Source organism: Stegostoma tigrinum, chromosome 20, assembly GCF_030684315.1.
Source record: "Stegostoma tigrinum isolate sSteTig4 chromosome 20, sSteTig4.hap1, whole genome shotgun sequence".
Taxonomy (NCBI): domain Eukaryota; kingdom Metazoa; phylum Chordata; class Chondrichthyes; order Orectolobiformes; family Stegostomatidae; genus Stegostoma; species Stegostoma tigrinum.
Window position 1 is genome coordinate 38,295,928 of NC_081373.1, and position 26,284 is coordinate 38,322,211.

Consider the following 26,284-nt stretch of genomic DNA (forward strand, 5'->3'; position numbering starts at 1 on the left):
ACTTCCAGTATTCGAGATTTATAAAATTCATTCTTTGTAAGGCACACAGCTGACGAAATACTACGGTTTCCAACTTCTCAGCATGCTGTAGATGTCAGGTCCTAGGCAGTCACCTTTTCCTATTGTGCTTCTTTAGCTGCTGCCCCAAACATTACTGCTCAAGACATTGCACCCTGAAGAAGGGTCGCTGGACCCAAGATATTGACTTGGCTTTCTTTCCTACCAGATGCTGCTTGAGTTTCTCCAACAACTTTTGTTTAAACTTACTGATCATACTGAAATTTTTCTTATTTGTAATATCAGCCATTAAATTAGTTTGATTCCAGCATTTTCAGCCCAAAACCATGAATAACTGATTGTGACTAAAATACACCATCCATCCTCGTCCCCCATCAGCCTCTCTTGTGGTGTTCAAAAACTTTGCCCGCACTATCCTCTTCCACTATCTCTAGTATAACGTTGATCTCCATGCTGTTCCTATGTGTCCCAATATATTTAATGCACCTTCTAAAATGGGATTGCAACCCATCTCCGGCCCTTTACTAGGCTGTTTCCTATTCCTGTTTGCTATTGTGTTGCCTGTGTCATTTTAAACTAATGCCCTGCCCTCTCAGGTTAATGTAAAGTATTCTGTGTAATATTTAAAGTAAACAAGGATTTTCTGATGAATATTTATCCCTCAGTCAATGCCACTAAACAAATAAGAGTTTAAATTCAAGCTGCTTTTGTGGATGTACAATAAGCAAAGCAATGACTGGTTTAGCATTTAGCAGAAGCCAGGCTTGTGCCTTGCTTTGCAAATCCACTTCAACCATTGCTAACCAAAACAGAAGTTGCTGGAAAAGCTCAGCAGGTCTGGCAGCATCTGTGAAGGAAAAGAAGTCAGAGTTAATGTTTTGGCTCTGGTCACCCTTCCTCAGAACCTGCTGAGCTTTTCCAGCAACTTCTGTTTTTACTCCTGATTTACAGCGTCCACGGTTCTTTCGGTTTTTATCGACCACTGCTAATTTCGATAGAACCTTTTCCTTTTTTCCCAGTCAAGCTCAGATCTAAGTATTGAATGCAGTTCTTATGCCCATATCTAAATCCATTTAAGAAAATAGTGTACTATAGTCTGAGCTTGAATGTATTCATTTTGGGTTCCAAGACAGTCTTGGAGAGATTGCTGCAACTTTTTGAAGAAGCCAAGATTTTCTTCTATTTGTCATTAAAAGTGAAGTATTCAACCACAGCCAATCACTTACTACTGTTCTATACATTTTTACTAGTTAATGCCCATTTATTTCATCATCATTTGGCTAAATCATTGAATTGATCTGAGGTGCTGAATGGCCTTTTCCTGTGTTTCTTTGTGTTGCACATGACTGGCTCGGTAATTGTTCAAATCTGGGCATAACAATAATATGGCAGCGGTACAGCATAATAAAATTGCACCGATGTTTCATGATTTTAACTTCAGTTACTTGAAAGAAGATATGTCTTGGTCAAATTTCCAGAAATATGTCTAGGTGTGAAGTTCCAGTTATGGCAAAGCACTTGTTGAAAAAGGGCAGTCTCAGACTGATTGGAAAGAATGACAAAAGTGCCTAGACTAGCCAAGGAGATTACTAGATTAACCAAGTTTGAATGAACCGAAAATATTGAAGTTTTTTCAACTTTTAAAAAGTAACGAGGTTTAAATCTGTTTAAATCTCTCCAAAAATGCATAATGGTATTTTCTTCAGGAAGTCAGTTCACAGCCTGAAGGCTGAATTGTTATGTAAATTTAACTGAAAAATATATGTAAAGACTAAGTAATCAGGTTAAAAATGTTGAAACATGTAAAATAGACAAATTTAGTAGTTAACAGGGATATAACAGACTGGATATTAAAAGAATGATGATATTCAATGAAAAGTGCGTTTAAAATTACAAAGCAATACACCATTCCAACATAACGGTGCTGAAGTATGTACAGATTTCTTTGTTTAATTACTTTATTGAAGACCCAAATCTTATAAGGAATATGGTTCTTCCTTTTTTTAAAATTTGCATTATAAGTGAACCTTTGTATTTTGTAATCCATCCTGGACTTGTACTACTTAAGCCAGCATGTAAAAACTTTTTATTAAGAAGAAACCATCCTCATTCTTTGTTCACATCCTACACTCAGCCAGTGCAGGGAACTCTCCTTTTTTTCTAAACAGGCACATGAGCCTCTTCCTTTATCTTCACCTATAGGCCAGACTGTGTATGATAACCCATCTCTGTACTTTACAGCATACCAATTTATTTTTTCCCAGGTAAAGGTTCTTACTGCTTTTTGTTGTGCTCTCAGTGCCAGCAAAATCAAATGAAAATCCCCATCTACAGGAGGAGGTTAGCTTAGACAGGCATTAGAATTGTTAACATTCTCTTCAGTAAGGTGAAGGTCAAGTCATTGTAGACTTACCAGACAATAGATGGTTCATGGGATTGGGCTGGGCAAAGTCAGAAGTCACATGACACCAGGTTAGAGTCCAACAGGTGTTTTTGAAATCACAAGTTTTCAAAGGGCTGCTCCTTCAAAAGCTTGTGGTTTCAAATAAACCTGTTCAACTCTAACCTGGTGTCATGTGACTTCTGACCTTGTCTACTTATTATAGAGAGAGAGACAACTGGTGGTAGATTAACTTAGGGTCACCACACCTCAGGGGAGGGGAGAGATTGAGCTGGTTTGCGATGCAGAATGATACCAACAGCATGGGTTCAATTCCTGCACTGGCTGAGGTTACTGTCACCTGCAAACATTAGAACAGACATTTTGCCAACAAACTATTTTCTGTGCTGATTTTCCCCTTTGTGATTTCTTTTCTGTATTTTCCTCAAGCCAGAGATGCTTACACTAATTAACATCACATATGTAACAAATACACTTGATAGAAACATCACGTATCTCTATACTGCTCTTCCTCATGGCAGGAAGGCACCTCCAAAACAAGTTTACAGTTAGGAGCACAACTGTGGACATAGTATAGGAAGGGGAAGTGGAGTAACGGAAACAGATAAGAGGTCCAAAGGCATTTTGAAAGAGAGCCATTCTGAGGAGGCTTCTGAAAATAGAGATAATTGTTAGGATGGGAGGAACATTATGAGAAAGTGACAGACAACAGGAACTTAGAGGCTGAATGAGGAAGTGGGAAAGAAGAAAAGACTTGATACTAGAAGAATAAAGGTGGGGGGGGGGTGTTGCTGATGTCATGAAGGAAGAGGGGTAGATTTGAAATTGAAGTTAACCTATTTGGGCCTATGGAGTATGTGAAGCCTAAAGACGATGGGCAAAGGGGATTCAGGATTTTGTGCATGTGATGACTTTATGGTCAGCGCCAATTGTGTATGATGGGCTGACAGCAACGTCTCATACACATCATTTGATTCCTTACTCCATTTTCCAGTTCACTGTCAAACCATTCTGTGCTATTGGCATTTTTCAATTCCATCTTCACAACATGAGAGTAGATGAGTTGGAGCTTGTTGAACTGAGGTCATTTAGGAAAGCATTGAAGAAGTGAGGTGAGGAAGACAGGGTTAGTATTCTGGTTGACACATGTCTGGCAAGTATTTTAGTACATTTTCTCAGGTAAAGAGAATTTACACTCAGGACAAGAATACAAGCTAAAAGAAAATCTACAGTCATTTACTTTGTCGGAATTGTAGCAAAGAAAAAAAAAACTGTACACTTGTTCTTGGTAATATAGACAGCAAATAAAGCAGACAAGGACATAGGAGAATAAGCAGTATCCAAGAGGTTAAGAAACAAATTCAGTTTTATAGTTAGCAAAGAATATATGCTCAAAGTGGGCTGTAGCTATATAGTTCAGAATTTAGTGCTATTGAAATAAACTTAAGTTTGTTTGGCTGCCTGATCACTTGCCTTAAAATTGCAGGCATTGTTTTCCAGAAAATAACCCAAGAAAATAATTTAAAGATGTGCTTTATACTCCTAGCACCCAGTATCCCTCTCAGGCATACAACCACAGATTCTCCTCGGGATTAGAAAATTTAAGGGAATCAAGGATCCTACATTATTCCTTGTCATATGTATGGAATTGTAGATGAGACTGCACGACCAAATATCAGCAACTTGCTGAATTCAATAAGAATTGTGATTTCGGCTATAGTCGGACAGTCTAAACTCCACAACAAGTGGAAACCAAAGGGTGACTGGGGTCAAAGGAAGGGAATGATAGAGTCCTGCTGTATGAATCAGTTGGTATGACAGTAGGTATGGTTAACCCTGGAACATTTCCAGAACATTGTATGCTGCGAGTTGTTAGGTTTGAGATTGGGCAACACTAATAGTTGACTTATTTTTACTTCGTGCACTTGATTGCAGTCCTCTATATACACCAATGTCTCGTTGTCAAGCTTCCATTCTTGACACATCGTAACCTGTGTGCAGATGGTATCTGAGTAGAAAATTCATCCATTGAGTGTTGAGGGGCAACTTGATGAGGGCGATTTGTATTAGCTAGAGGACAGATTTTATGCTCCTTTGGAAGTTGGACTCTTGTCTCTTGCAGAAGTATGAGTAAACCTAATGCATCAAGGATTTGGAGATCAAGAACAGAATGCTGGCTGGTATTACAAGCTTTCCTGTGTTGATCTTTGCCCCACAGAGAAGGCAAATGTACATACTATATCTAGTGAAGGAGACTTATTGAAATGACTGCTCTGAAAGGTTTTCTGGAAATACATACATCTATGGCTTGGCAGCTGAACATCATTAAGGTACTTATAGAAAGGCCAGAGATCCATGTTACCAGTAATGGCATTACTACTTGCTGATCAATGATAAACAATCCCATATTGTGCCCAGGAAGATTAAGGCACTAAGACCATGGATTTGGTGAGATACTGTCCTGCTTATCAGGAATGAGCACCTAAAAGGACATCATTTATAAAGGTGTAATCACCAACGTCTGATCTTCATGAAGGAAATTAAGTGCAATGCCCAGGATGGAAATTGAGAGCTGTGAAATTTGTGTGACAAATCTAGACTTGGCCAAATAGTAATGTCTTGTTGGCCCCCATGAACTAGTTAGGTTTGATCTTACTAGCTTGAAGGAGGAATTTCTTTTTACAATTTGAGTTATCAATAATTGTTTCCAAATCTCAAGTCTTGGCTTATTCAAGTTATTGATTTTTGAATTGACCCCTGATACCTTGAGGGAAGTACCTTGTTGTAACTCTCCTGATGACCTGCCATAGCCTTTTAAAAGATTGGTGAGAATTCTGCAATAACTTTGGCTTGGAAATTTCCTTCAGGTGACAGTGTCAAGTGGGCTATTAGATCACAGAAAGTTGGTTGCTTGTTGTATACTCAGTTTGATTAACATCCATGGAATTGTACGAGATGTACAACAGACCATTGATTCTGCTTGTTTCATGCTGCCATTCAGGCTAAATTTTTTCCACTAGTTTAAAGCAATTTGCAACACATCTCTGGGCTGTCTGCTCATATTCCGTCAAAGTCACAGTAAATGATTCGTGGCTTCTGTGAAATTTACCCCTCCAACAAGGTTTAGATATGTGTCCAATATAGGAACTTAATATGAAGTGGAAAGTGTTCCTTTTCAGTGCGGTCCTACTGTCATCCTAACCTTTGATTCACAACCATTTTGTACTTTAGTGTGAGTTTAAAATCAAACTGGTTTTATCGTTTGGGTATGTTAGTCTTTCATGATCCAATTGTGGTTGGTTTGTGAGGTAATCTGCTCCATTCAAACAATTTGGAAATTGTATTCAGTCAAGAATTCACTTCCTACCAAAAGAAGTACATACATTTTTTTCTTCAAAATTAGTCTGACCACCAATCTAACATCTTTCAATATGTTAGTTTAATCATTTGTCCTGTTGGTCACACAAATTTGACTTGCAACACAAATGAAACTGTATCCTTCATATTCACCATTCCAAAAAGAAGGATTTTAGGATTCACCTTCAGCATTAACTAACATTTCGATGTAGTTACTTGGATCATGAAATTTCCATCTTACGCTTTTAATTGCCAGAACTAGAATATGACATTGACAACAGAGACACTTGCAGAGCTCTCATCTATTACGCTGCTTACACAACAAAAATAGAAAATCTTGGCAGTCATTTGTTTCCTATGGTGTGAGAACCTAAGCGAATTCAGTATCTGAGCAGTAGGTAGCAAAACAGATGGCTGACATGCCTTTCCAAGCTATCTTCTTGTGTGGGGAAAAAGTTAGGTGAGTTATTCCTTAGTCATTGGAAAGATTTTAGAGTCCATTATTGAGGATGAGATTGTAGAGTACAGAGAAAGGCATTATGAAATAGGGCTGAATCAGCATGGCTTTGTCAAGAGGAGGTCACCCCTGACAAATCTATTAGAATTGTTTGAGAAGGCAATGAGCAACTTGGACAAAGTAGGTCAGTGAACACTATCTATTTAGACTTCCAGAAGGCTTTTGATAAGGTGCCACACAGGATGCTGGTAAGTAAGAGCCAATGATGTTAGGGGCAAGATACTAGCATAGATAGAGGATTGGCTGACTGGCAGAAAGTAGAGATTGGGAATAAAGGGGTCTTTTTCAGGATGGCAGCTGGTGACTAGTTGAGTTCCATTGGTATCAGTGTTGGGAACACAACTATTCACATAAGTTAACAATCTGAAAAAAGGAATTGAAGGCATTGTTGCAAAATCTGCAGATGACAAGATAGGTGAAGGGGCAGGTACTGTTGAGGAAGCAGAGAGGTTGCAGAAGAACTTGGATGGGCTAGGACAGTGGGGAAGAAAGTTGCAGATGGAATGTGGGTAAGTGTGAGGTTATACACTTTGCTGGAAGAAGAGAGGCAAAGGCTATTTTCTAAATGAGGAAAGGTTGTGTAAATCTGAAGCACAAAACAGCTTTGAAGCCCTTGTTGAGGATTCTGTTAAGGTTAACATTCCGGTTCAGTTGGCAGTTCAGAAAAGAAAGGAAATGCAATGTTAGCATTCGTTTTAGAACTAGAATACAAGAGCAGACATATACTGCTGAGACTTTATAAGGGCCTGGTCAGACCGCATTTGGAATGTTTGACCACACTGTACTTCTCTGAAGAAATGACAGACTTTATCAGGAGAATTTGTTGGAGTTGCAGTTTGTACAGTTTATAAATAGTCTCTAATTGAGTTGGTTCTTTCTTCTTTAGAATAAAATATTCTCCAAAAAGAGTTATTAATTCAGGCTCAATGGTTCCTTGCAGGGGTTTAGTCGGTGACGTTAGCCTTAAGTGAGCAGTAAGAATTTAGCTCCAGTTCTGAATAAACTCTGCAGTTACATAAGCCTCAGACCTTAATCTGACTGGACGAAGAAACCACGGGGCAAATTTTATTGGGTAACAAGTCGGCCACCCGACTTTCAATGAAAGTTAAAGTTGGCAGAGGTGACAAAATAGACTAATGATTTGTATTAATTTGTTTTATGGTATTGTACAAAGGCAAGATCCAAACTCATTGTATGCCTGTGCTGTTACAGTAGGTGCAGTTTTTAGGTTCTCACCCATAACCTATCAAGATAGGCAATACACCTGTGATGTCTAAGAATACATACAGTTTGAAAGATGAAGAAAATTCTGCCACATAGGCAATTGATCTTATATAAATGACTGATACTGCCTCACAGTTTCTGATTTATTTTCTGTTAAATGAAGTCAACAAAACCTGGTAGAGTACAATGTTATCTTAATTGTTGACTTGTTTCTCATGATACAAATTCTAGATCCAGAATAGTGCAAGAATCTCATGGTTCATGTGAGATTTTCATCTGCAGGATGGAGAGAACTACAGATATTTTTTCTGTGGGGGTATTACCTTTGAATGTTATCGTTGCAATTTTAATCCAATGAAGAAAAAACCACTGGAGGTTAAAAAGGACTCAAAAATTAGAATGATCCCTCAGCACAGATGACCTTCGAAATACATGTTTTCTCTTCTTGCTCATTGTTTTAGAAATATATTCCAGATTTTTGCGGTGTTAATGATTATGCAATTGTCAGTGTTCACCATCACTCCTACATTGAAACCGACCACAACTACTGGAATCCGTATGTGCACAGAACACAGAAACTGATGTCAATGATATTTATATTCCCTATAGGATATGTCAGCCAGTGAGTATTCTTGGGGATTGAGAGGTACTTAAACAGTTTTTATTAGTCTGGTTCTAATCCTTTAGGAGCAATAGTGTTAGTAGCTGAATTCCAGAAAGTATTCTACAAAAAGGAGGAAGCAGTTAGATTGCTAGGAACCTTATTTTATTGTCGCATCACGACTGTCTCATAATTTATAGTAATAAGTGAGGCTGTGGCCATATCAGAAGTATTTTGAGGCCCCTTCCAGAATTAAAGGCTTTCTTTAAATTGCCTTTGATTCAACTGTTAGATATATACTAGGGAATGGGAAATTAATCCATGAATTTATTTGGCTCCTGTTTGTTGCTACAAACAAGCGTCGAGAGAGTTAAATTTAGTCGGGCGTTAAAGAAGCTTTCCTTCCTGTCTCTGCTAAAAATATACAGAAAGTAAGTAAATATTGTGTGCAATGTTCCTCACTTATCAAACTCTGTGAATGGCCTTGAATGGAGAGCTACATTTCTTGAAAGTTAAACTGTAACTAGCACACAATAGCAGGATGTGCTAATGACAGATCCTGCTGTTGACAATCTAGCTCATCGGCACAGAGGGAATGACAGGGAGGTGGGGATTTGATGTAATGTTTGCTTGTGAGAGGGTTGCTTGCTCATCAGCAAACCTACCTCCTTGATGCCTGGATGAGGGACATTTTGAGACCCTTTAGAACGGAGAATCCAATTTTTAACATGTTTACATCTTGCCTGAATTACACTCACTGACCCCTCATCCTTCCGTATGATTTTGGAAGCCAACCTTTTCTCTACATTAGCAACTAGAAGAAGTTAATCTTCCCTATTGCCAATTAATGGCAGTCTTGCCACAAATAGCCGAATCTTTTCGAAATCTAATCTTAATGAAGGGTCTGTTTCCATGCTGTATAACTCTGACTCTATGACACTGATTTCTGCAAGGGCTCTCCCAACCATCTGCTGTAATTTCACCACCTACTTCACAGGAAGTTCAATGAAATGGAGTAAGTGCCTATTACTCCAGGGATGCTTAGAACAAACGCTCAGAAATTACTAGGATAATTCAGGCTGAGCACACTCTCCTCTAACTCAGGATGTCCTAGATTTAAGGTATCAGGGGATAGGGATAATGTGGCAATGTTGAAGACACTGTCTGTCGGTTGTGACATTTACATCTATGTCAGGTAGATGTAAATGATCTTGTGACACTATTCAAAGAAGAGAAGTATTCTCCTGTTTTCTTGGCTGACATTTATCCACTAACCAACCATCAAAACAGGATAACTGGTTGTTTATGTCAATTTGCATTTGTTGGAATCTTGCTATGCACACAGCTGCTGCATTTGTTTACATAGTTGTAGCAAATTTATGAAGCAGCTGATTGGCAACCAATGACTTTAGATGATGGAGGCTGTGAAAGTAAACCACCACTTTTGAATGTTTGTTTTTATACTTTTGATTGAATGGAAAATAGAACTATGTTTTGCAAATTGCTGACTTTGTCGTGATTGTTATCCCCATGATACAGGACTTGCTAGAGTCTTTATACAATTAACAGAGCTGCATTTTTAACAGTATTACTTGACAAAGTGAAAAAATTGGCTTTGGCATGAGCCTGTAAAAGGGAGATGCTACTAAGCTGTTCCTTCACACAAACCAATCTGTGAAATTACATTCCTATTTTGGCAAGAAATTCAACTGCAAGGTATGTGACACTGTTTAATGAGTAATTCAGCAGATTTGGTACAGAAATTCGGGACTTTAATTAACTTGAGGTTATATATTGCAGCAGCTCCTGGAATAGTTTGAAGAGTCATTAATAAAGGTCTTCAGATGAGCCATTCTTCATCGCTGTTCTGCTTTCTCCTATTTGCAATGATTTTTACAGAACTAATGTTTCTTATGTTAATGACTTCATTATGCTCCATTTGCAATTACTGCTTTAATCTGATTTTTGTCTTATGTGCAATATGTTTAAAAGTTCTCTTTATTGTTCATATCTGATGCTTTTTTGATTTGTGTTTCTTCCTACCCTCTCCACACTATTTGCATAGTCTTTTGCCCTGACAACATAACTGCATATTTCTACACATCTGATGATGTTTTGTTTTATTTTTCTTTAAGCGGTTTCCACTCTTCAATTGTGATTGATATATGTGTTGATTTTCTCGAATTCCCTTTTCCCCATCTTGCCGCCTATTTTTCCAACTTTATGAAAATGAGTCTTTACCTTATAACCTTCAGCCTCATGAAGTATTCATAACTAAATAAGTTGGTCTGCCTTTTTTGTTTTGGCTGCTTTGCTGATGCCAGGACTTCAGAGGGTATACTCCGGCACATAAGACCATAAGACATAGGAGTGGAAGTAAGGCCATTCGGCCCGTCAAGTCCACTCCGCCATTTAAATCATGGCTGATGGGCATTTCAACTCCACTTCCCTGCACTCTCCCCGTAGCCCTTGATTCCTTCTGAGATCAAGAATTTGTCGCTCTCTGCCTTGAAGGCATCCCATGTCCCGGCCTCCACTGCACTCCGTTGCAATGAATTCCACAAGCCCACCACTCTCTGGCTGTAGAAATGTTGTCTCATTTCAGTTTTAAATTTACCCCCTCTAATTTTAAGGCTGTGCCCACGGGTCCTAGTCTCCCCGCCTAATGGAAACAACTTCCTAGCGTCCACCCCTTCTAAACCATACATTATCTTGTAAGTTTCTATTAGATCTCCCCTCAACCTTCTAAACTCTAATGAGTACAATTCCAGGATCCTTAGCCATTCATCATATGTTAAACCTACCATTCCAGGGATCATCCATGTGAATCTCCGCTGGACATGGTCCGGGGCTAGTATGTCCTTCCTGAGGTGCGGCGACCAAAATTGGACGCAGTATTCTAAATGGGGCCTAACTAGAGCTTTATAAAGCCTCAGAAGCACATCACTGCTTTTATATTCCAACCCTCTTGAGATAAACAACAACATTACATTCGCTTTCTTAATTACGGATGTGTGTGGGCATTTTTAAATCCCTGGGATGTTACTACCAGCAATGTCCTAGGCAAGTGCCAACATTAAAGGCATTGGCTAGGCCACTTTTGCGTAATTGTATTCAATTCTGGTCTCCCTGCTATTGGAAAGAAGTTGTGAAACTTGAGAGGGTTCAGAAAAGTTTCACAAGGATGTTGCCAGATTTGGAGGATTTGAGCTATGGGGAGAGGCTGAATAAGCTGTGGTTATTTTCCCTGGAGCGTCGGAAGCTGAAGGGTGACTTCACAGAGGCTTATAAAATCATGGGGGGCATGAACAGGATAAATGGCAAAGTCATTTCCCTAGGGTGGGGCATAGGTTTTAGGTGAGAGGGTAAAGATTTAAATGAGACTTAAGGGGCAATTTTTTCACACAGAGAGTGTGAAGGCTGGTACAGTTACAACATTTAGAAGGCACGTGGATGGGTACATGAATAGGAAGGGTTGAGAGGAATATGGGCCAAATGCTAGCAAATGGAAGTAGATTAATTTAGGATATCTGAAGGGTCTATGCCCATGCTGATATCTGTATGACTCGATGGCATTTATCAAACAAAGCTTGAAAAGAACATGCAAATAGTTCTGTCCCATTTCCCCGGCTGTCTACACCATCGCCTCTGTACTGGGCAGTGCGTTGTGGGAGTAGAAAATATAATGGCAATGCGGTCAAGAGGAGGAACCATGAAAGCTCTGGCAGATGGAGTGGTAGCTGATTTGCTTTTCTTGTAAGACAGGATGGGGGGTGGTTTTGGGAGTTGGAAGTTACAATAAGTCCGTAAGTCATAGGAACAGAAGTAAGTGATTTGATCGTTCCACCATTCAATAAGAAAACACTGGTCTGGTAATCCTCAAGTGTACTTTGCTGCCTAAGCCCCATAACCCTTGATTCCCTTACTGATTAAAAAATTGTCTAAACATTGAATATAGTTAATAAACCAACCTTGACAGATTTCTGTGGTTAAGAATTTCACAGATTCTCTACTCCATGAGAGAGGATATTTCTCAACTTCTATGTCATAAATGGGAAACCTCTTACTTTGAGACCCATGAGGAGGAACAGCCTTTCCACATTTACCCTGTCCAGCTGAATAAGTGTCTTGTACGTTTAAATAAGGTCTTCTCTTAATCTTTTAAACTCTAACAAGTTTAGGCCTGGCCTTCTCAACTTCACTTCAAAAGAAATTTCCTCCATCTACGGAATCAACCTTGTGAGCCTTCTTTGGACTTCCCCCACTGACAGAAAAAAATTTCTGAGATAAGAAGGCCAGGACTGTTCACAGTGATCCAGGTTTGCTCTGACTCGTGCCTTGCATAGTTTTGACCAGACTTCCTTATCTTTATATTCCATATCCTTCAAACTAAAGGCCAGAAGCTCATTTATCTTCACTGTTACCTGCTGAAATTTAATGCTAGCATTTTGTAATTCATGCACAAAGATTCAGAAATGCTTCTGTCCTGTAACTTTCTGCAGTCTCTCTCAATTTAAATAATATTCAGCTCTTCAAGCCTTCCTGCCAAAGTGCATAACATCACATCTGGTAAATTTTTGCTCACACTCTTAAACTGTCATGTTCCCTCTGTAAATTCTTTGTGTCATACCAACCACCTGCCTTCCCAACTAGCTTTATGTCATTTGCAAAGTTGCTGATAGTACATTCACTTCCCTCATCTAAGTCACTAATATAGGTCATAAATAATTGTGGCCCAGCATTGATGCCTTTGTAACTTCCTTGGTTACAGAAAATGTGCCCTTTATTCTAACTTTCTGTCTTTTATTAGTTAGTTAATCTGCTATCCACTAATATAATACAATGGGCTCTTGTCTTTTTAACTAGTCTCATGTGCAATACCTTATTGAACATCTTTTAAAAATCCAAATATATTACATTAAGTGGTTCTTTATTATCCATCAAGCTTATAAGCTCCTCTAAGAATTGTAATAAAATTATCAGGCACAATTTCTCCTGTTTGATTGTATTATGTATTTCTAAATGCCTCACTATTTCATCCATTATAATAGACTCTCTAAAATTTTCCTATTAATAAATGTTAAGCTAACTGGTCTGTAGTCTCATTTTATTATCTCCCTCCCTTTTCAAACAAAGGTGTTACAGTGGCAATTTTCCAAGGATTCCTGGAAGGGTTCTACCAGCTACTCCCCTAAAATCTAAGGATGCAATCTATCAGTTGTCAGTGTATGTATTGACCTTTAGCCCCATTCATTTCCCAAGTACATCTTCCCTGGTGATCCATTTCACATTTATTGCCATTCCTCAACTTCAGCTCTTTGATTGTTTAGTATTTTTGGAATGCTATTAGTGTCCTCTACCATAAGAGGTTTGTGTACTATTTATTTGACTCCTCTGCAATTTCCTGATTTCCCCATTCTTATTCTCTAAGGGGCTTATATTCACCTTGAATTATAGAATACTTATAAGCAGGCCATTCAGCCCATCGAGTCCACACCAACCCTCCAAAGAGCATTACACCCAGACCTACCCCCCTACCTTGTAACCCTACACTTCCGCGTTGGCTAATCCACCTAGCATGCACATCTTTGAACTGTGGTGGGAAACTAGAGCGGCCAGATGAAACCCACGTAGACAGAAGGAGAATATTCAAACTCCACACAGACAGTAGCCCTAAGGCTGGAATTGAACCTGGGTCCCAGATGCTGTGAGGCAGCAGTGCTAACCAATGTGCCACTGTCGCATCCACCTTGGCCCCTCGCTTCCATTTTATATTTAAAGGAGCTCTTTTTATCTGTGATGTTTTAGTTCAGATTTCTAAAACTTCCTCTTTTAAAAAATTTTATATCAACCTTTCAACTCACATGACTATCAAGAATTCAGGACTGCAAAGACCAAAAGTTATTGGTTAAAATGTTTATGAACCATATGTTAAACACTTAGAATACACCAGGAGTTTTAATTCTAGATAGGAATTCAAGGATTGTGTGACCCTTGTGATAGCAAGAGCCCATTTTCACTAATGGACTGATGTTGATCCCATGTACTAGATGATCGATTCTGTGAATTCCTAAATTTACACTGTGGTTGAATCCAACTTGGTGATATAGTTTGATCACATACTTTAATCAGCCAAGAGAAACGTGGGTAAGTTATTTGTTCTGTTGGACCAGCATTCAGTATTTTTATCCACTTTTGAGTTCTTTCTGATTGATTGATCAAATGGGCAGTGGAAGAATGATTTGTAAATTACCAACTTTGCTCACACTAAACACAAGTGGATTACACTTCCCTGTTGGTCTTGATTTGGTCAATCTAAACATAAATAGAAAGTCACCCATCCAGATTTTTTTAACAGTAGAGTTATTAATTACCAATAGTAAGCTGGTGAAATAAATGAGTACAGGACTGACAATTAGCATAACACACACAGCTCCATGGCTGTTCTATGTTGCAGCAAAATGCTGGAGAAGGGCTATATTTAGAAGCTATGCTGTTAGATTTGGTTAGTCAAATTTATTATCATTATTTTCCCAGTCAAGATCCCAAAGAACCGACAGTCATCCTCCTCTGAGAAAATATAAATTTTATTTAAGGAGACAGTCTGCAGAAAAACAATATAATCCAGTGAATTAGCTCACCAGAACAGTACTGGCAGGATGTTTGAAGATTTTGTGTCAGCAGAATTTAATTAAGCAGTTAAAATATTATCATTAGTGTGAACTCTTTTTAATGTAAAATAATTCTTTCTGATATTACCAAAGAACTCAGTTTTCCTGTCCACTGCTAGTGTCTTATTTAAGAATATTTTTGTCCATGTGCAATAAGATTTTGAACAGGAACTGTATATGTTAAAGCATTTAATGTAGTTTGTTTTGATGGAGATCAGAAATTGGATAACCTTGTGTGATTTTCTTCACTGTACATTTCAACATTAGTCACAATTATCTGCTGAGCTTCAATGCTAGGTTTTTGTGATTTATGCACAAAGACTCAGAAATCCCTCAGTCTCTCTTCATTTAATTAATATTCAGCTCCTCCAGTCTTCCTGTGAGACACAAGCAGAGAATGCTGTGGAGACTGAGCAGATCAGGCTGCACCTAGGAAAGGGAAACAGAATTTCAACTTTGATATGACTCTTCTTTGGAACCTACTGAGTTTCTGAAGCACTTTCTGTTTGTATTTCATATCTCCAGCATATGCAGTACTTTGTTTTTATTTTACTTACTGTACAATACTTCACTTTAAGCAACTAATCTACCTGTAGTTTTTGATAATGAAATGTGAGGTTGGATGAACACAGCAGGCCCAGCAGCATCTCAGGAGCACAAAAGCTGATGTTTCGGACCTAGACCCTTCATCAGAGAGGGGGATGGGGTGAGGGTTCTGGAATAAATAGGGAGAGAGGGGGAGGCAGACCAAAGATGGAGAGAAAAGAAGATAGGTGGAGAGGAGAGTATAGGTGGGGAGGTGGGGAGGGGATAGGTCAGTCCAGGGAAGACGGACAGGTCAAGGAGGTGGGATGAGGTTGGTAGGTAGGAGATGGAGGTGCGGCTTGGGGTGGGAGGAAGGGATGGGTGAGAGGAAGAACAGGTTAGGGAGGCAGAGACAGGTTGGACTGGTTTTGGGATGCAGTGGGTGGAGGGGAAGAGCTGGGCTGGTTGTGTGGTGCAGTGGGGGGAGGGGACGAACTGGGCTGGTTTTGGGATGCGGTGGGGGAAGGGGAGATTTTGAAGCTGGTGAAGTCCACATTGATACCATTGGGTTGCAGGGTTCCCAAGCGGAATATGAGTTGCTGTTCCTGCAACCTTCGGGTGGCATCATTGTGGCAATGCAGGAGGGTCATGATGGACATGTCATCTAAAGAATGGGAGGGGGAGTGGAAATGGTTTGCAACCGGGAGGTGCAGTTGTTTATTGCGAACCAAGCGGAGGTGTTGTGCAAAGCGGTCCCGAAGCCTCCGCTTGGTTTCACCAATGTAGAGGAAGCCACACCCGGTAAAGTGGATGCAGTATACCACATTGGCAGATGTGCAGGTGAACCTCTGCTTAATGTGGAAAGTCATCTTGGGGCCTGGGATAGGGGTGAGGGAGGAGGTGTGGGGGCAAGTGTAGCATTTCCTGCGGTTGCAGGGGAAGGTGCCGGGTGTGGTGGGGTTGGAGGGCAGTGTGGAGCGAACAAGGGAGTCACGGAGAGAGTGGTCTCTCCGGAAAGCAGACAGGGGTGGGGATGGAAAAATGTCTTGGGTGGTGGGGTCGGATTGTAAATGGCGGAAGTGTCGGAGGATGATGCGTTGTATCCGGAGGTTGGTGGGGTGGTGTGTGAGAATGAGGGGGATCCTCTTTGGGCGGTTGTGGCGGGGGCAGGGTGTGAGCGATGTGTTGCGGGAAATGCGGGAGACGCGGTCAAGGTCGTACTCGACCACTGTGGGGTAAAGTTGCGGTCCTTGAAGAACGCGGACATCTGGTATGTGCGGGAGTGGAATGCCTCATCGTGGGAGCAGATGCGGCAGAGGCAGAGGAATTGGGAATAGGGGATGGAATTTTTGCAGGAGGGTGGGTGGGTGGGAGGAGGTGTATTTTAGGTAGCTGTGGGAGTCGGTGGGCTTGAAATGGACATCAGTTACAAGCTGGTTGCCTGAGATGGAGACTGAGAGATCCAGGAAGGTGAGGGATGTGCTGGAGATGGCCCAGGTGAACTGTAGGTTGGGATGGAAGGTGTTGGTGAAGTGGATGAACTGTTCGAGTTCCTCTGGGAAGCAAGAGGCAGCGCCGATACAGTCATCAATGTAAGGGAGGAAGAGGTGGGGTTTGGGGCCTGTGTAGGTGCGGAAGAGGTTTGTAGGTTACGTGGACCAGTCCCTCTTCCGCACCTACACAGGCCCCAAACCCCACCTCTTCCTCCATTACATTGATGACTGTATTGGCGCTGCCTCTTGCTCCCCAGAGGAGCTCGAACAGTTCATCCACTTCACCAACACCTTCCACCCCAACCTTCAGTTCACCCAGGCCATCTCCAGCACATCCCTCACCTTCCTGGATCTCTCAGTCTCCATATCAGGCAACCAGCTTGTAACTGATGTCCATTTCAAGCCCACTGACTCCCACATCTACCTAGAATACACCTCCTCCCACCCACCCACCATCCTGCAAAAATTCCATCCCCTATTCCCAATTCCTCTGCCTCCGCCACATCTGCTCCCACGATGAGGCATTCCACTCCCGCAAATACCAGATGTCCGCGTTCTTCAAGGACCGCAACTTTCCCCCCACAGTGGTCGAATACGCCCTTGACCGCGTCTTCCGCATTTCCCGCAACACATCCCTCACACCCCGCCCCCGCCACAACCGCCCAAAGAGGATCCCGCTCGTTCTCACACACCACCCCACCAACCTCCGGATACAACGCATCATCCTCCGACACCTCCGCCATCTACAATCCGACCCCTCCACCCAAGACATTTTTCCATCCCCACCCTTGTCTGCTTTCCGGAGAGACACTCTCTCCATGACTCCCTTGTTCGCTCCACACTGCCCTCCAACCCCACCACACCCGGCACCTTCCCCTGCAACCGCAGGAAATGCTACACTTGCCCCCACACCTCCTCCCTCACCCCTATCCCAGGCCCCAAGCTGACTTTCCACATTAAGCAGAGGTTCACCTGCACATCTGCCAATGTGGTATACTGCATCCACTGTCCCCGGTGTGGCTTCCTCTACATTGGTGAAACCAAGCGGAGGCTTCGGGACCGCTTTGCAGAACACCTCCACTTGTTCGCAATAAACAACTGCACCTCCCAGTCGCAAACCATTTCCACTCCCCCTCCCATTCTTTAGATGACATGTCCATTATGGGCCTCCTGCAGTGCCACAATGATGCCACCCGAAGGTTGCAGGAACAGCAACTCATATTCCGCTTGGGAACCCTGCAGCCCATATGGTATCAATGTGGACTTCACCAGCTTCAAAATCTCCCCTTCCCCCACCGCATCCCAAAACCAGCCCAATTTGTTCCCTCCCCCCACTGCACCACACAACCAGCCCAGCTCTTCCCCTCCACCCACTGCATCCCAAAACCAGTCCAACCTGTCTCTGCCTCCCTAACCTGTTCTTCCTCTCACCCATCCCTTCCTCCCACCCCAAGCTGCACCTCCATCTCCTACCTACTAACCTCTTCCCACCTCCTTGACCTGTCCGTCTTCCCTATCCCCTCCCCACCTCCCCACCTATACTCTCCTCTCCACCTATCTTCTTTTCTCTCCATCTTTGGCCCGCCTCCCCCTCTCTCCCTATTTATTCCAGAACCCTCACCCCATCCCCCTCTCTGATGAAGGGTCTAGGCCCGAAACGTCAGCTTTTGTGCTCCTGAGATGCTGCTGGACCTGCTGTGTTCATCCAGCCTCACATTTCATTATCTTGGATTCTCCGGCATCTGCAGTTCCCATTATCACTTATACCTGTAGTTTTTGTACTTGTTATATTATTTTCCATTGTATGCATGGTTTTCCTCAGAGAAAATGCAAATAATCCTGATTTTACCGTTTTCAAAGTATTTGACAATCTATAAATATTCTGACATATTGTTAATCTCACAGAGGTGTCACCTATCAATTGGATATTAGTTACTACAACGCTGCTGGAGTCAAAAGCAGCACTATCTGTGCACTCATAATCTGATGTAAGCATTCTGAATGGGGGTCTACACTGATGTTGACCATAAAGCCCAATTCACTGTTTCAGAGATAGTCGGAACTGCAGATGCTGGAGAGTCTGAGTTAACAAGGTGTAGAGCTGGATAAACACAGAAGGCCAAGCAGCGTCAGAGGAGCAGGAAGGCTGACGTTTTGGGCCAAGACCCTTTTGCCTTCCTGTTCCTCTGATGCTGCTTGGCCTGCTGTGTTCATCCAGATCTACACCTGGTTATCTCAGAATTATTTTGTTGCTAGAACTACACTACCCTTCCAATTGCATCTGTGACACCTGAAAAGAATCCCTTATGCCATTTCAGGAAACATTGGCAATTTTTGATGCCTTTATGCCCAGTGTCTATTTACCTGAGGAAATATTAATGCTTACTTTGATTGGCAGATCCATGATTTGAAATAAAGGGCAGTCTTTTCCATCATTCTTTGTTTTCCCCATTTGAAGTTCTCAGAACATTGATGTCAAATACTGATGGGATTATTTTGGAAATCAGTCTGATGTTTTATGGGCCATTTCCACTGCCTTTAATGGAAGTTGCTGAAATTAATAGCAGTTGCAGAGTTATGTTTATTTTCCCAGACAGTTTGTGGAGGGTCAGGAACGTCTCTGATGATCCTGTGTGATCACTGCTGAAACCACATTGTCACTTTTATAGTAAAGCATAGTTCAGAAGATCATCATAATTTAATGTTGAACAGACCAAAGGAAACCAAATGATTACATAGCATAAATAAATGCTTGTAGATCTCAAAACAGTTAGTAATTCATTTGAATGCGTACAATAACTTCACAGGGAAGCATTTTATCATTATTCTAACTACTTTGGCCCTTTACACTTTAATTTTTATTCCAAAGCCCTGAAAGTTTACCATATCTGACGTACCACATCTCTGTTTACTTGTTTCCAACAAGCAGATGCTATTCTCATCCCTCTGTTCTTAGGCAATGTGGCTTGCTCCATGTAAATACACAAGTCTGACCCAGTCCAACCAGTTCTGTGCTCAGCCCCTGAGGATTGCGAGTGGTGGAGAATTTCCAGGAAATGTTCCAGTCTCTCCTCAAAGAGCACTATGTCATATCAAATGTTTGATAATTGCAGTACCACTGACGTAAGAAGCAGAATGAAGGAGATGAAGTAAAAAGTAGCTGCCTTTATTTTAGAAGTTTTGCTTAACAGCACATAAGAAATTTGCACGGAAGGCTTAAGAGCGAATTGCCCAGAAATTCTGCTGTGCATTTTATGACCTTGAAGCAAACTTCTCGACCTGTAGCATGATGGGTAGAAAATGCAGTCTTAATATGAACTGGAGCTAACCCACCCGTCATTATTAAAGGTCAAAGGAAATCAGTGTGCAGTGCTCACATATTCAATAGGCATTAACCCTTTACACATACAAAGAGGCCAACTATTGCATCTGACTTACCCTGAGATAACCCAGAAAAACCAAACGATCACTTACCCAAAAGTTTCTTCAATAATCCACCTTCTATTCCAATTCTTCCCATCTACCCAACTGCAACCTTAAAAATGAGACAGCCAAAGAATCCATTTGTAGAATTTGAAAGATACTATATATTGTGTATAAGTATTGACACCAATCTTCTGCCTCTAGTTGCAGTGACTTCCTTGAAATTTTTGGAATTTCTTATTTGCTGTGACAAGAGGCATCTAACACAATCAATCCACCTGCATCACGAGGGCACCTTGGAATAAAATGCAAGTCCATTTTGTGCCTCATTTCACATTATTTGCGGCATGGCAATCCTACGTGTGAGTGATGCTTGTTTATTCTTTGCCCATAGCAATGCTGAACTCAATGTTATGATCACTGCTGAGACAAACAACTTTTACAAAGATATAAATTCTCAGTGACCAACTCAAAGAATCACATGGCAGCACTTCTCATAAAATTTTTCTGTAACAAACATGCTAAATCAACACAGTTTTATGTTAAAAATTTTGAAGTATTCCTTCGTACCTTTTTTAACACAGCTGAAAACCCACACTGCGTTTACAGACTACAGCACAGTCTTTACAGAGATGTAGCCTTGTCGTTAAAGCTGTTCCTGCTCCAGTAGAATTACTTCTCCTTGCTTCAACAGGATGAATCTTCCATTATTATTTTAAATAGTAAGCCCTCAATCCTTTTGAAGCATAGTCAGACTGACTGCTTGATGCAAGGTAGCCTCTGATAACTTTTTGTTCTTTAACTCTTCACAATCTTTGTTTCTTTGAACAGGTGTTCCATCTCACCAGCCTCCCCATCGGTGATTCACCCAAATGCTGCTCTTTTCTTCTGCCTAATAGTACAACATCTGCTGTGGACTTTCACCCCCAAAATATTTCTTGTCTGACTGCCTCCAAGTGTGTATGATTCTGCAAAGAGCAAGAATAGCTTCCTTCTCCTTAGTGTTCCTTTGTTGTTAAGAATTGCACCTTTCCACAAGTTCCAGTGCAGGGCCCTTGTTTCCATGGGGGTAACCTGTTCATGTGGGCTTGTCTCCAGGCAGAAGTTGTGTGCGATCACATACCCCTTTCTGCTACTTCCTTTTACCTAGAACTGAAGAAGACTGTTTAAACGTAATTGTCTGACAGCTTTCAGGCATCAGAACAAGGATGCCATGAACTTTAATTGCGACTTTAATATGAAGCAGTGTTCACCTCATTTTTTCTATCACCTCTTCAAAGCTGCAGCATGCTGATCCTTTTATGCGTTCGCACTGTCTTGTAAGGTTCAGAAACTCCTTCCATAATTATTTAGATGTGTCAATGAATGAAAATGTTTACAGTGGCTAGTTTATTCAACACATTCTAGAATTCAAAGCTCCATCAAAACATGATTTTGCGTTGGATGAAGCGTCCCTTTGTAATTAGTTGTTGAAAGATTGCTTGAATAGACTTGGTGGTATTTGTTTCTGGAAAGCTGCGATTGATGACAATGTTACACTTAGGAGACTTATCCTGTCCAAGTTATTCGCCAGTTCCATTGCAGAAGAGTCTTGGTGGAGTGCGGTGGCGATGAACCGACAACACTAAATTCCCGAGCCTGGAAAAATAAGGAATATCTTTCTGTATAGAAGAAAAATCACAGCATTGAAGTTGCAGTTGCATTTCAAGCAATGCAGTAAATCCAGGCTACAGTACTAGACATATCAGTGTTCATGATGTTAAAATCTCTCATATTAAGTTTCCCAGGGAAATGGACAGTAGCCTGTGTCATCTGTCACAAATAATATGAATTGTGTGGTTTCACTTGGTCAGGCAGTTCTTGCAATATAACATACTTACTAGAATGATGCAAGGTTTTCAGAATGCCAGAAATAATTTTCCACAGTATCAAGATTTATCCTTGACTGACTCAGAATCTTAAGTGTTGGGAGCATTGTTCTTACCTGTGTTTATTAACTTGTGCTAAATGCAGTATGATGATACTGTCATCTTAAAGTGAAACTGAAGAAATTCCAAAGTGTTCCAGCATGGCACCACAGCACCCTTTTAACACACTGCATAAGAGTTTACATATATTATGAAAATGAATAAGACATTTGACGATCACTGATCAAGTTAAAGTAGGAATAATTTGGAAATTAAGTATGATGACAGAAGGTATGAGCAAAGATTAGGCTTCTTAAAGTATGAAGAATAGTAGTAACCCAGAGGAACTGGGAGAAAGAGCATAGAAGATGGGTATTCATATTTCTGAAGGCTGTTCCATTTAAAGGTACAGAATACAGGCTGGGGAACAGTGTAGTTGGCTGAATTTGGGGAACAGAGTGCAAGAAGGAAAGGCAAAAATATGCATGAAGTAGAAAATATAGTTCTTTCAGTAGAGAAAATTCAGTTGAACATCACTTATCGAACTAAAACATTACATTTACATTATGCTTAGTAATATAAATAAAAAAACAGGAATTTAAAACATCAATAGGATGTGAACATCTTTGGTTATTCTACAAGTTAATGGTAAGTGTATTAATATCAGTCAAGAGCACTACTTGATTTTGCTGTGTTCTGACTGCCTTTTGTAATTTCAATTCCATTGTTCTCACAATGCTGAATTTTGAATGATCTGTTGTATTGTGTTAAAGATTATGTTTTGATTTGGATAAATTGGGCATTCAACCCAAGTCAGAACTAACTTGTGAATGTGCATTCTGTTGTAACATAGCCTCTAGGTTTTAATGATGCTACTGTTGCACATTAATCTTCGAACAATTTTGGAGAAGACAGAATTGCCCTGCTACCTGCACATGGACATAAAGGATTTTATTGCGTCAATAGAAGAAGGCAGGAAGTTCTCTTGATATACAAGCTGAAACTTATCTCTTCGTTATTGCATTAATTAATCATCTACTGGTCTCTGCAACTTGGCTATACACAAATTAGCTGTCTTGTTTGTCTGCAAACCAACAGGAATTTCAAGTTGAATTTTCACCAGGATTTTATTCATTGTCCCTTGACTTTGGAAATATCCAGAGACCTTTTATAAAAGGATCAAAATTGTTTGTTGTTACAAAGAGTGAGCCAATGTTTTCACAGCCAATGTTTTCATGAAGATTTTATATTACAGCACTAATTTGTTTAGCTTTAGTCACCAGGCAAAAAGTAAGACATAAATACAATATGGCACAAAGAAATTCATCCAGTTGGAAAATTGCAAGCAAAGGTCATAGATGCTCAATCATTCAGGCATGATGGTAAAAGCAAAGATATTGGTGGGATCTGAAGTGTGTTTTCGTACTTGATCCACTAGTCTCTCCACATCCTTGTGTTCTCAGACATGTGAGTTAGAAGTTTGAAGGGAAGAAATTTTGTTGTGTAGGCTAATTGGAATTGCAAATAATTGAAAAAAAATTGTTGTTTTGCAGCTCACTCTTTGTAAAATCAAACAATTTTGTTTTATAAAATAATAAGAAACATTGCTGGAATTTCTCAGCACATTTGGCAGCATCTGTTGAGAGAGAAGCAGAGTTAATATTTCGATTGAATATGACAGTTCTTCAGGATTAAATTTCTGACAAACCTGCCAAGTAGCTCCTGTACATTTTGCTTTCATTTCTGATTTCCAGCATCTGCAGTATTTTGTGACTATTTTAGGGTAGAACTCAAATTTTAAGACTGACGCACAAGATGCTTATTGTCGATGGCAGCGTTATGTTAACTAAGGATTGAATTCCTCACCAAATCACTTCTCATTTGCTACCTTTATTCTTGACAATACATTCTGCTTTGGTCCTAAAATGCTGAATTACAAAATATTTTGTAAGTTGCAATTTAACATTCCATAAACTTCTTAACTTCAGAAGTAGGTGTGCGAAGTACTGGTTTTTCCAAATTTCTCTAACAATGTACAGGTGCAATCAGTTATAAGAACATAAGAACTAGGAGCAGGAGTAGGCCATCTGGTCCCTCGAGCCTGTTCTGTCATTTAATAAGATCATGGCTGATCTTTTTGGGACTCAGCTCCACTTACCCCCCCACTCACCATAACCCTTAACTCCTTTACTGTTCAAAAATTTATCTAGCCTTGCCTTAAAAACATTCAGCGATGTAGCTTCAACCACTTCGCTGGGCAGGGAATTCCACAGATTCACAACCCTTTGGGTGAAGAAGTTCCTCCTGACCTCAGTCCTACATCTACTTCCCTTTATTTTGAGGCGATGCTCTCTAGCCCTAGTTTTTCCTGCTAGTAGAAACAACCTCCCTGCCTCCACTTTATCTATTCTCTTCATAATCTTATATGTTTCTATAAGATCTCCCCTCGTTCTTCTAAATTCCAATGAGAATAAGCCCAGTCTACTCAGTCTCTCGTCATAATCCAACCCTCTCAACTCTGGACTCAACCGAGTGAATCTCCTCTGCACCCACTCCAGTGTTAGTATATCTCTTCTCAAGTAAGGAGACCAAAACTGCACACAGCACTCTAGGCGTGTCCTCACCGGGACCCTATACAGCTGCAGCATAGCCTTCCTGTTTTAAAACTCCATCCCTCGAGCTGTTTTATGTTTTCTGTTTTTTTTTGTCTCCTAGTCATCACTTTTCAGTTTACTATCTCCCATTAAAGATGGAATCTGACTTTTTCTTGGTATTTTATTCCAAATTTACGTTTTTAATAGGAGGCACTTTGAACTTCCCTCCAGAGAAGGGTCCCGACCCAAAACGTCAACTTTTCTTCTCCTCTGATGCTGCCTGGCCTGCTGTGTCCCTCCAGCTCCAAACTTTGTTATCCCTGTGTGCCAGACTTGCGTTCTGGGGAGTTGAGGACAGGATGCAGTTAGGTCTGCTAACTCTGAAAGCAGACTGAGGCAAGCAGTAGAGACAGGCAGGTGACCCAGGCCAGCCAACATTGCCCACCTTCATTTACTGTGATATTGAACTAGTTGTAGTGATGAATGTCACACCCTCAAATCTTCTGACAAGATACTGAGGCTGCCCTAGGCACTTTGTATTGAGAAAAACTTCTTCAAAAAGGCCATGCAAACAAATTAAATCGCTGCAAGAGGTCAATCTGTTGTAAAAGCTGACACAAACTATTTTATCAATCATATCAAAGGCATGTAATCCTTTCATAACGTCTTAAAGCTATAAACCAAACTATTTACATAGCCTCTGCAGAGATATATGGTTCTGGAGCTTTTGAAATTCAGCTCAACATTCATCATTATTTTTGTTGTCCTAACAAAAGCCACAGGCAATGAAACTGCAAAATCTAACGGATGTAATTTTTCTAGCTACACCAGATAGTCTGCTAATCAACACATTCTCATAGTAGGGAATGGTAACAGGCAGTCAAAATATTGTTATTTTAACAAGGTCAGCCAGGTGAACCTCATAGAATATAAGTTTCCTGATGGGGACTGTTAATCTGGTCCAATCAAGGACCCCTGACTGACAGATAAGAACAAGAGCCTAAGTCATCCTGCTTAATGTGAGAGCTGGCTTTGAGGGAGCTGGATCAGTATCAGGGACTCTCCATGTGTAAATAAAGGGTGACGAGGTGATGGGAAACTGGTCTCCGCAGAGTTATTCCAATGGTGATGAGAGAAAAGCATGTTCCTAAAGAAGCTCACTCAACAGTTGGCTTTGAATTATATTATGCTGTTACTTGGGAAGCTTGACTCGTTCAATCCTGCAGTTGAGGATTGGACACACTGCATAGAAAGGATGTTTTAATTTTTTTTTGGCAATTTGACATTGGTGCAGATGGAAAGCAACGAGTAATTTTCCTGAGAGCTTTTTTTCTGGTTATTAGGAACCTAACTTTCCCTGAGGCACATGACACTAACACTTTTCGAGAGCTGATGGATTTAGTTAAGGAATATTGCGAGTCTCAGTCCTGAGAGAAAAGGAGGTGATTCACCTCTTCAGATGGCCAGCAGACCGATGATGGGTGGAATGGCCTCCTCTTGTGCTGTAACTGTTCTACTGTTCTGTTATAGTTGCTGTAAATACATCTATTTAC

The 26,284-nt window shown here is 40.7% G+C and overlaps 1 protein-coding gene across 3 annotated transcripts in view; it reads left to right on the plus strand.

Annotated features, from left to right (window-relative positions):
- The window catches only part of LOC125461849 (inositol polyphosphate-5-phosphatase A), a 499,445-nt gene that overhangs the window by 39,829 nt on the left and 433,332 nt on the right, over window positions 1–26,284 (plus strand). The window contains exon 1 of one of the 3 annotated variants that reach the window (XM_059653108.1): window positions 20,521–20,592. The exons of the other annotated variants lie outside the window; for them this stretch is intronic. Coding sequence (XP_059509091.1) covers window positions 20,578–20,592 — 15 coding nt within the window. The 5' untranslated portion in view covers window positions 20,521–20,577. Of the gene's footprint in view, window positions 1–20,520; window positions 20,593–26,284 lie in introns of those variants that run through there. 3 annotated transcript variants of the gene reach the window in all.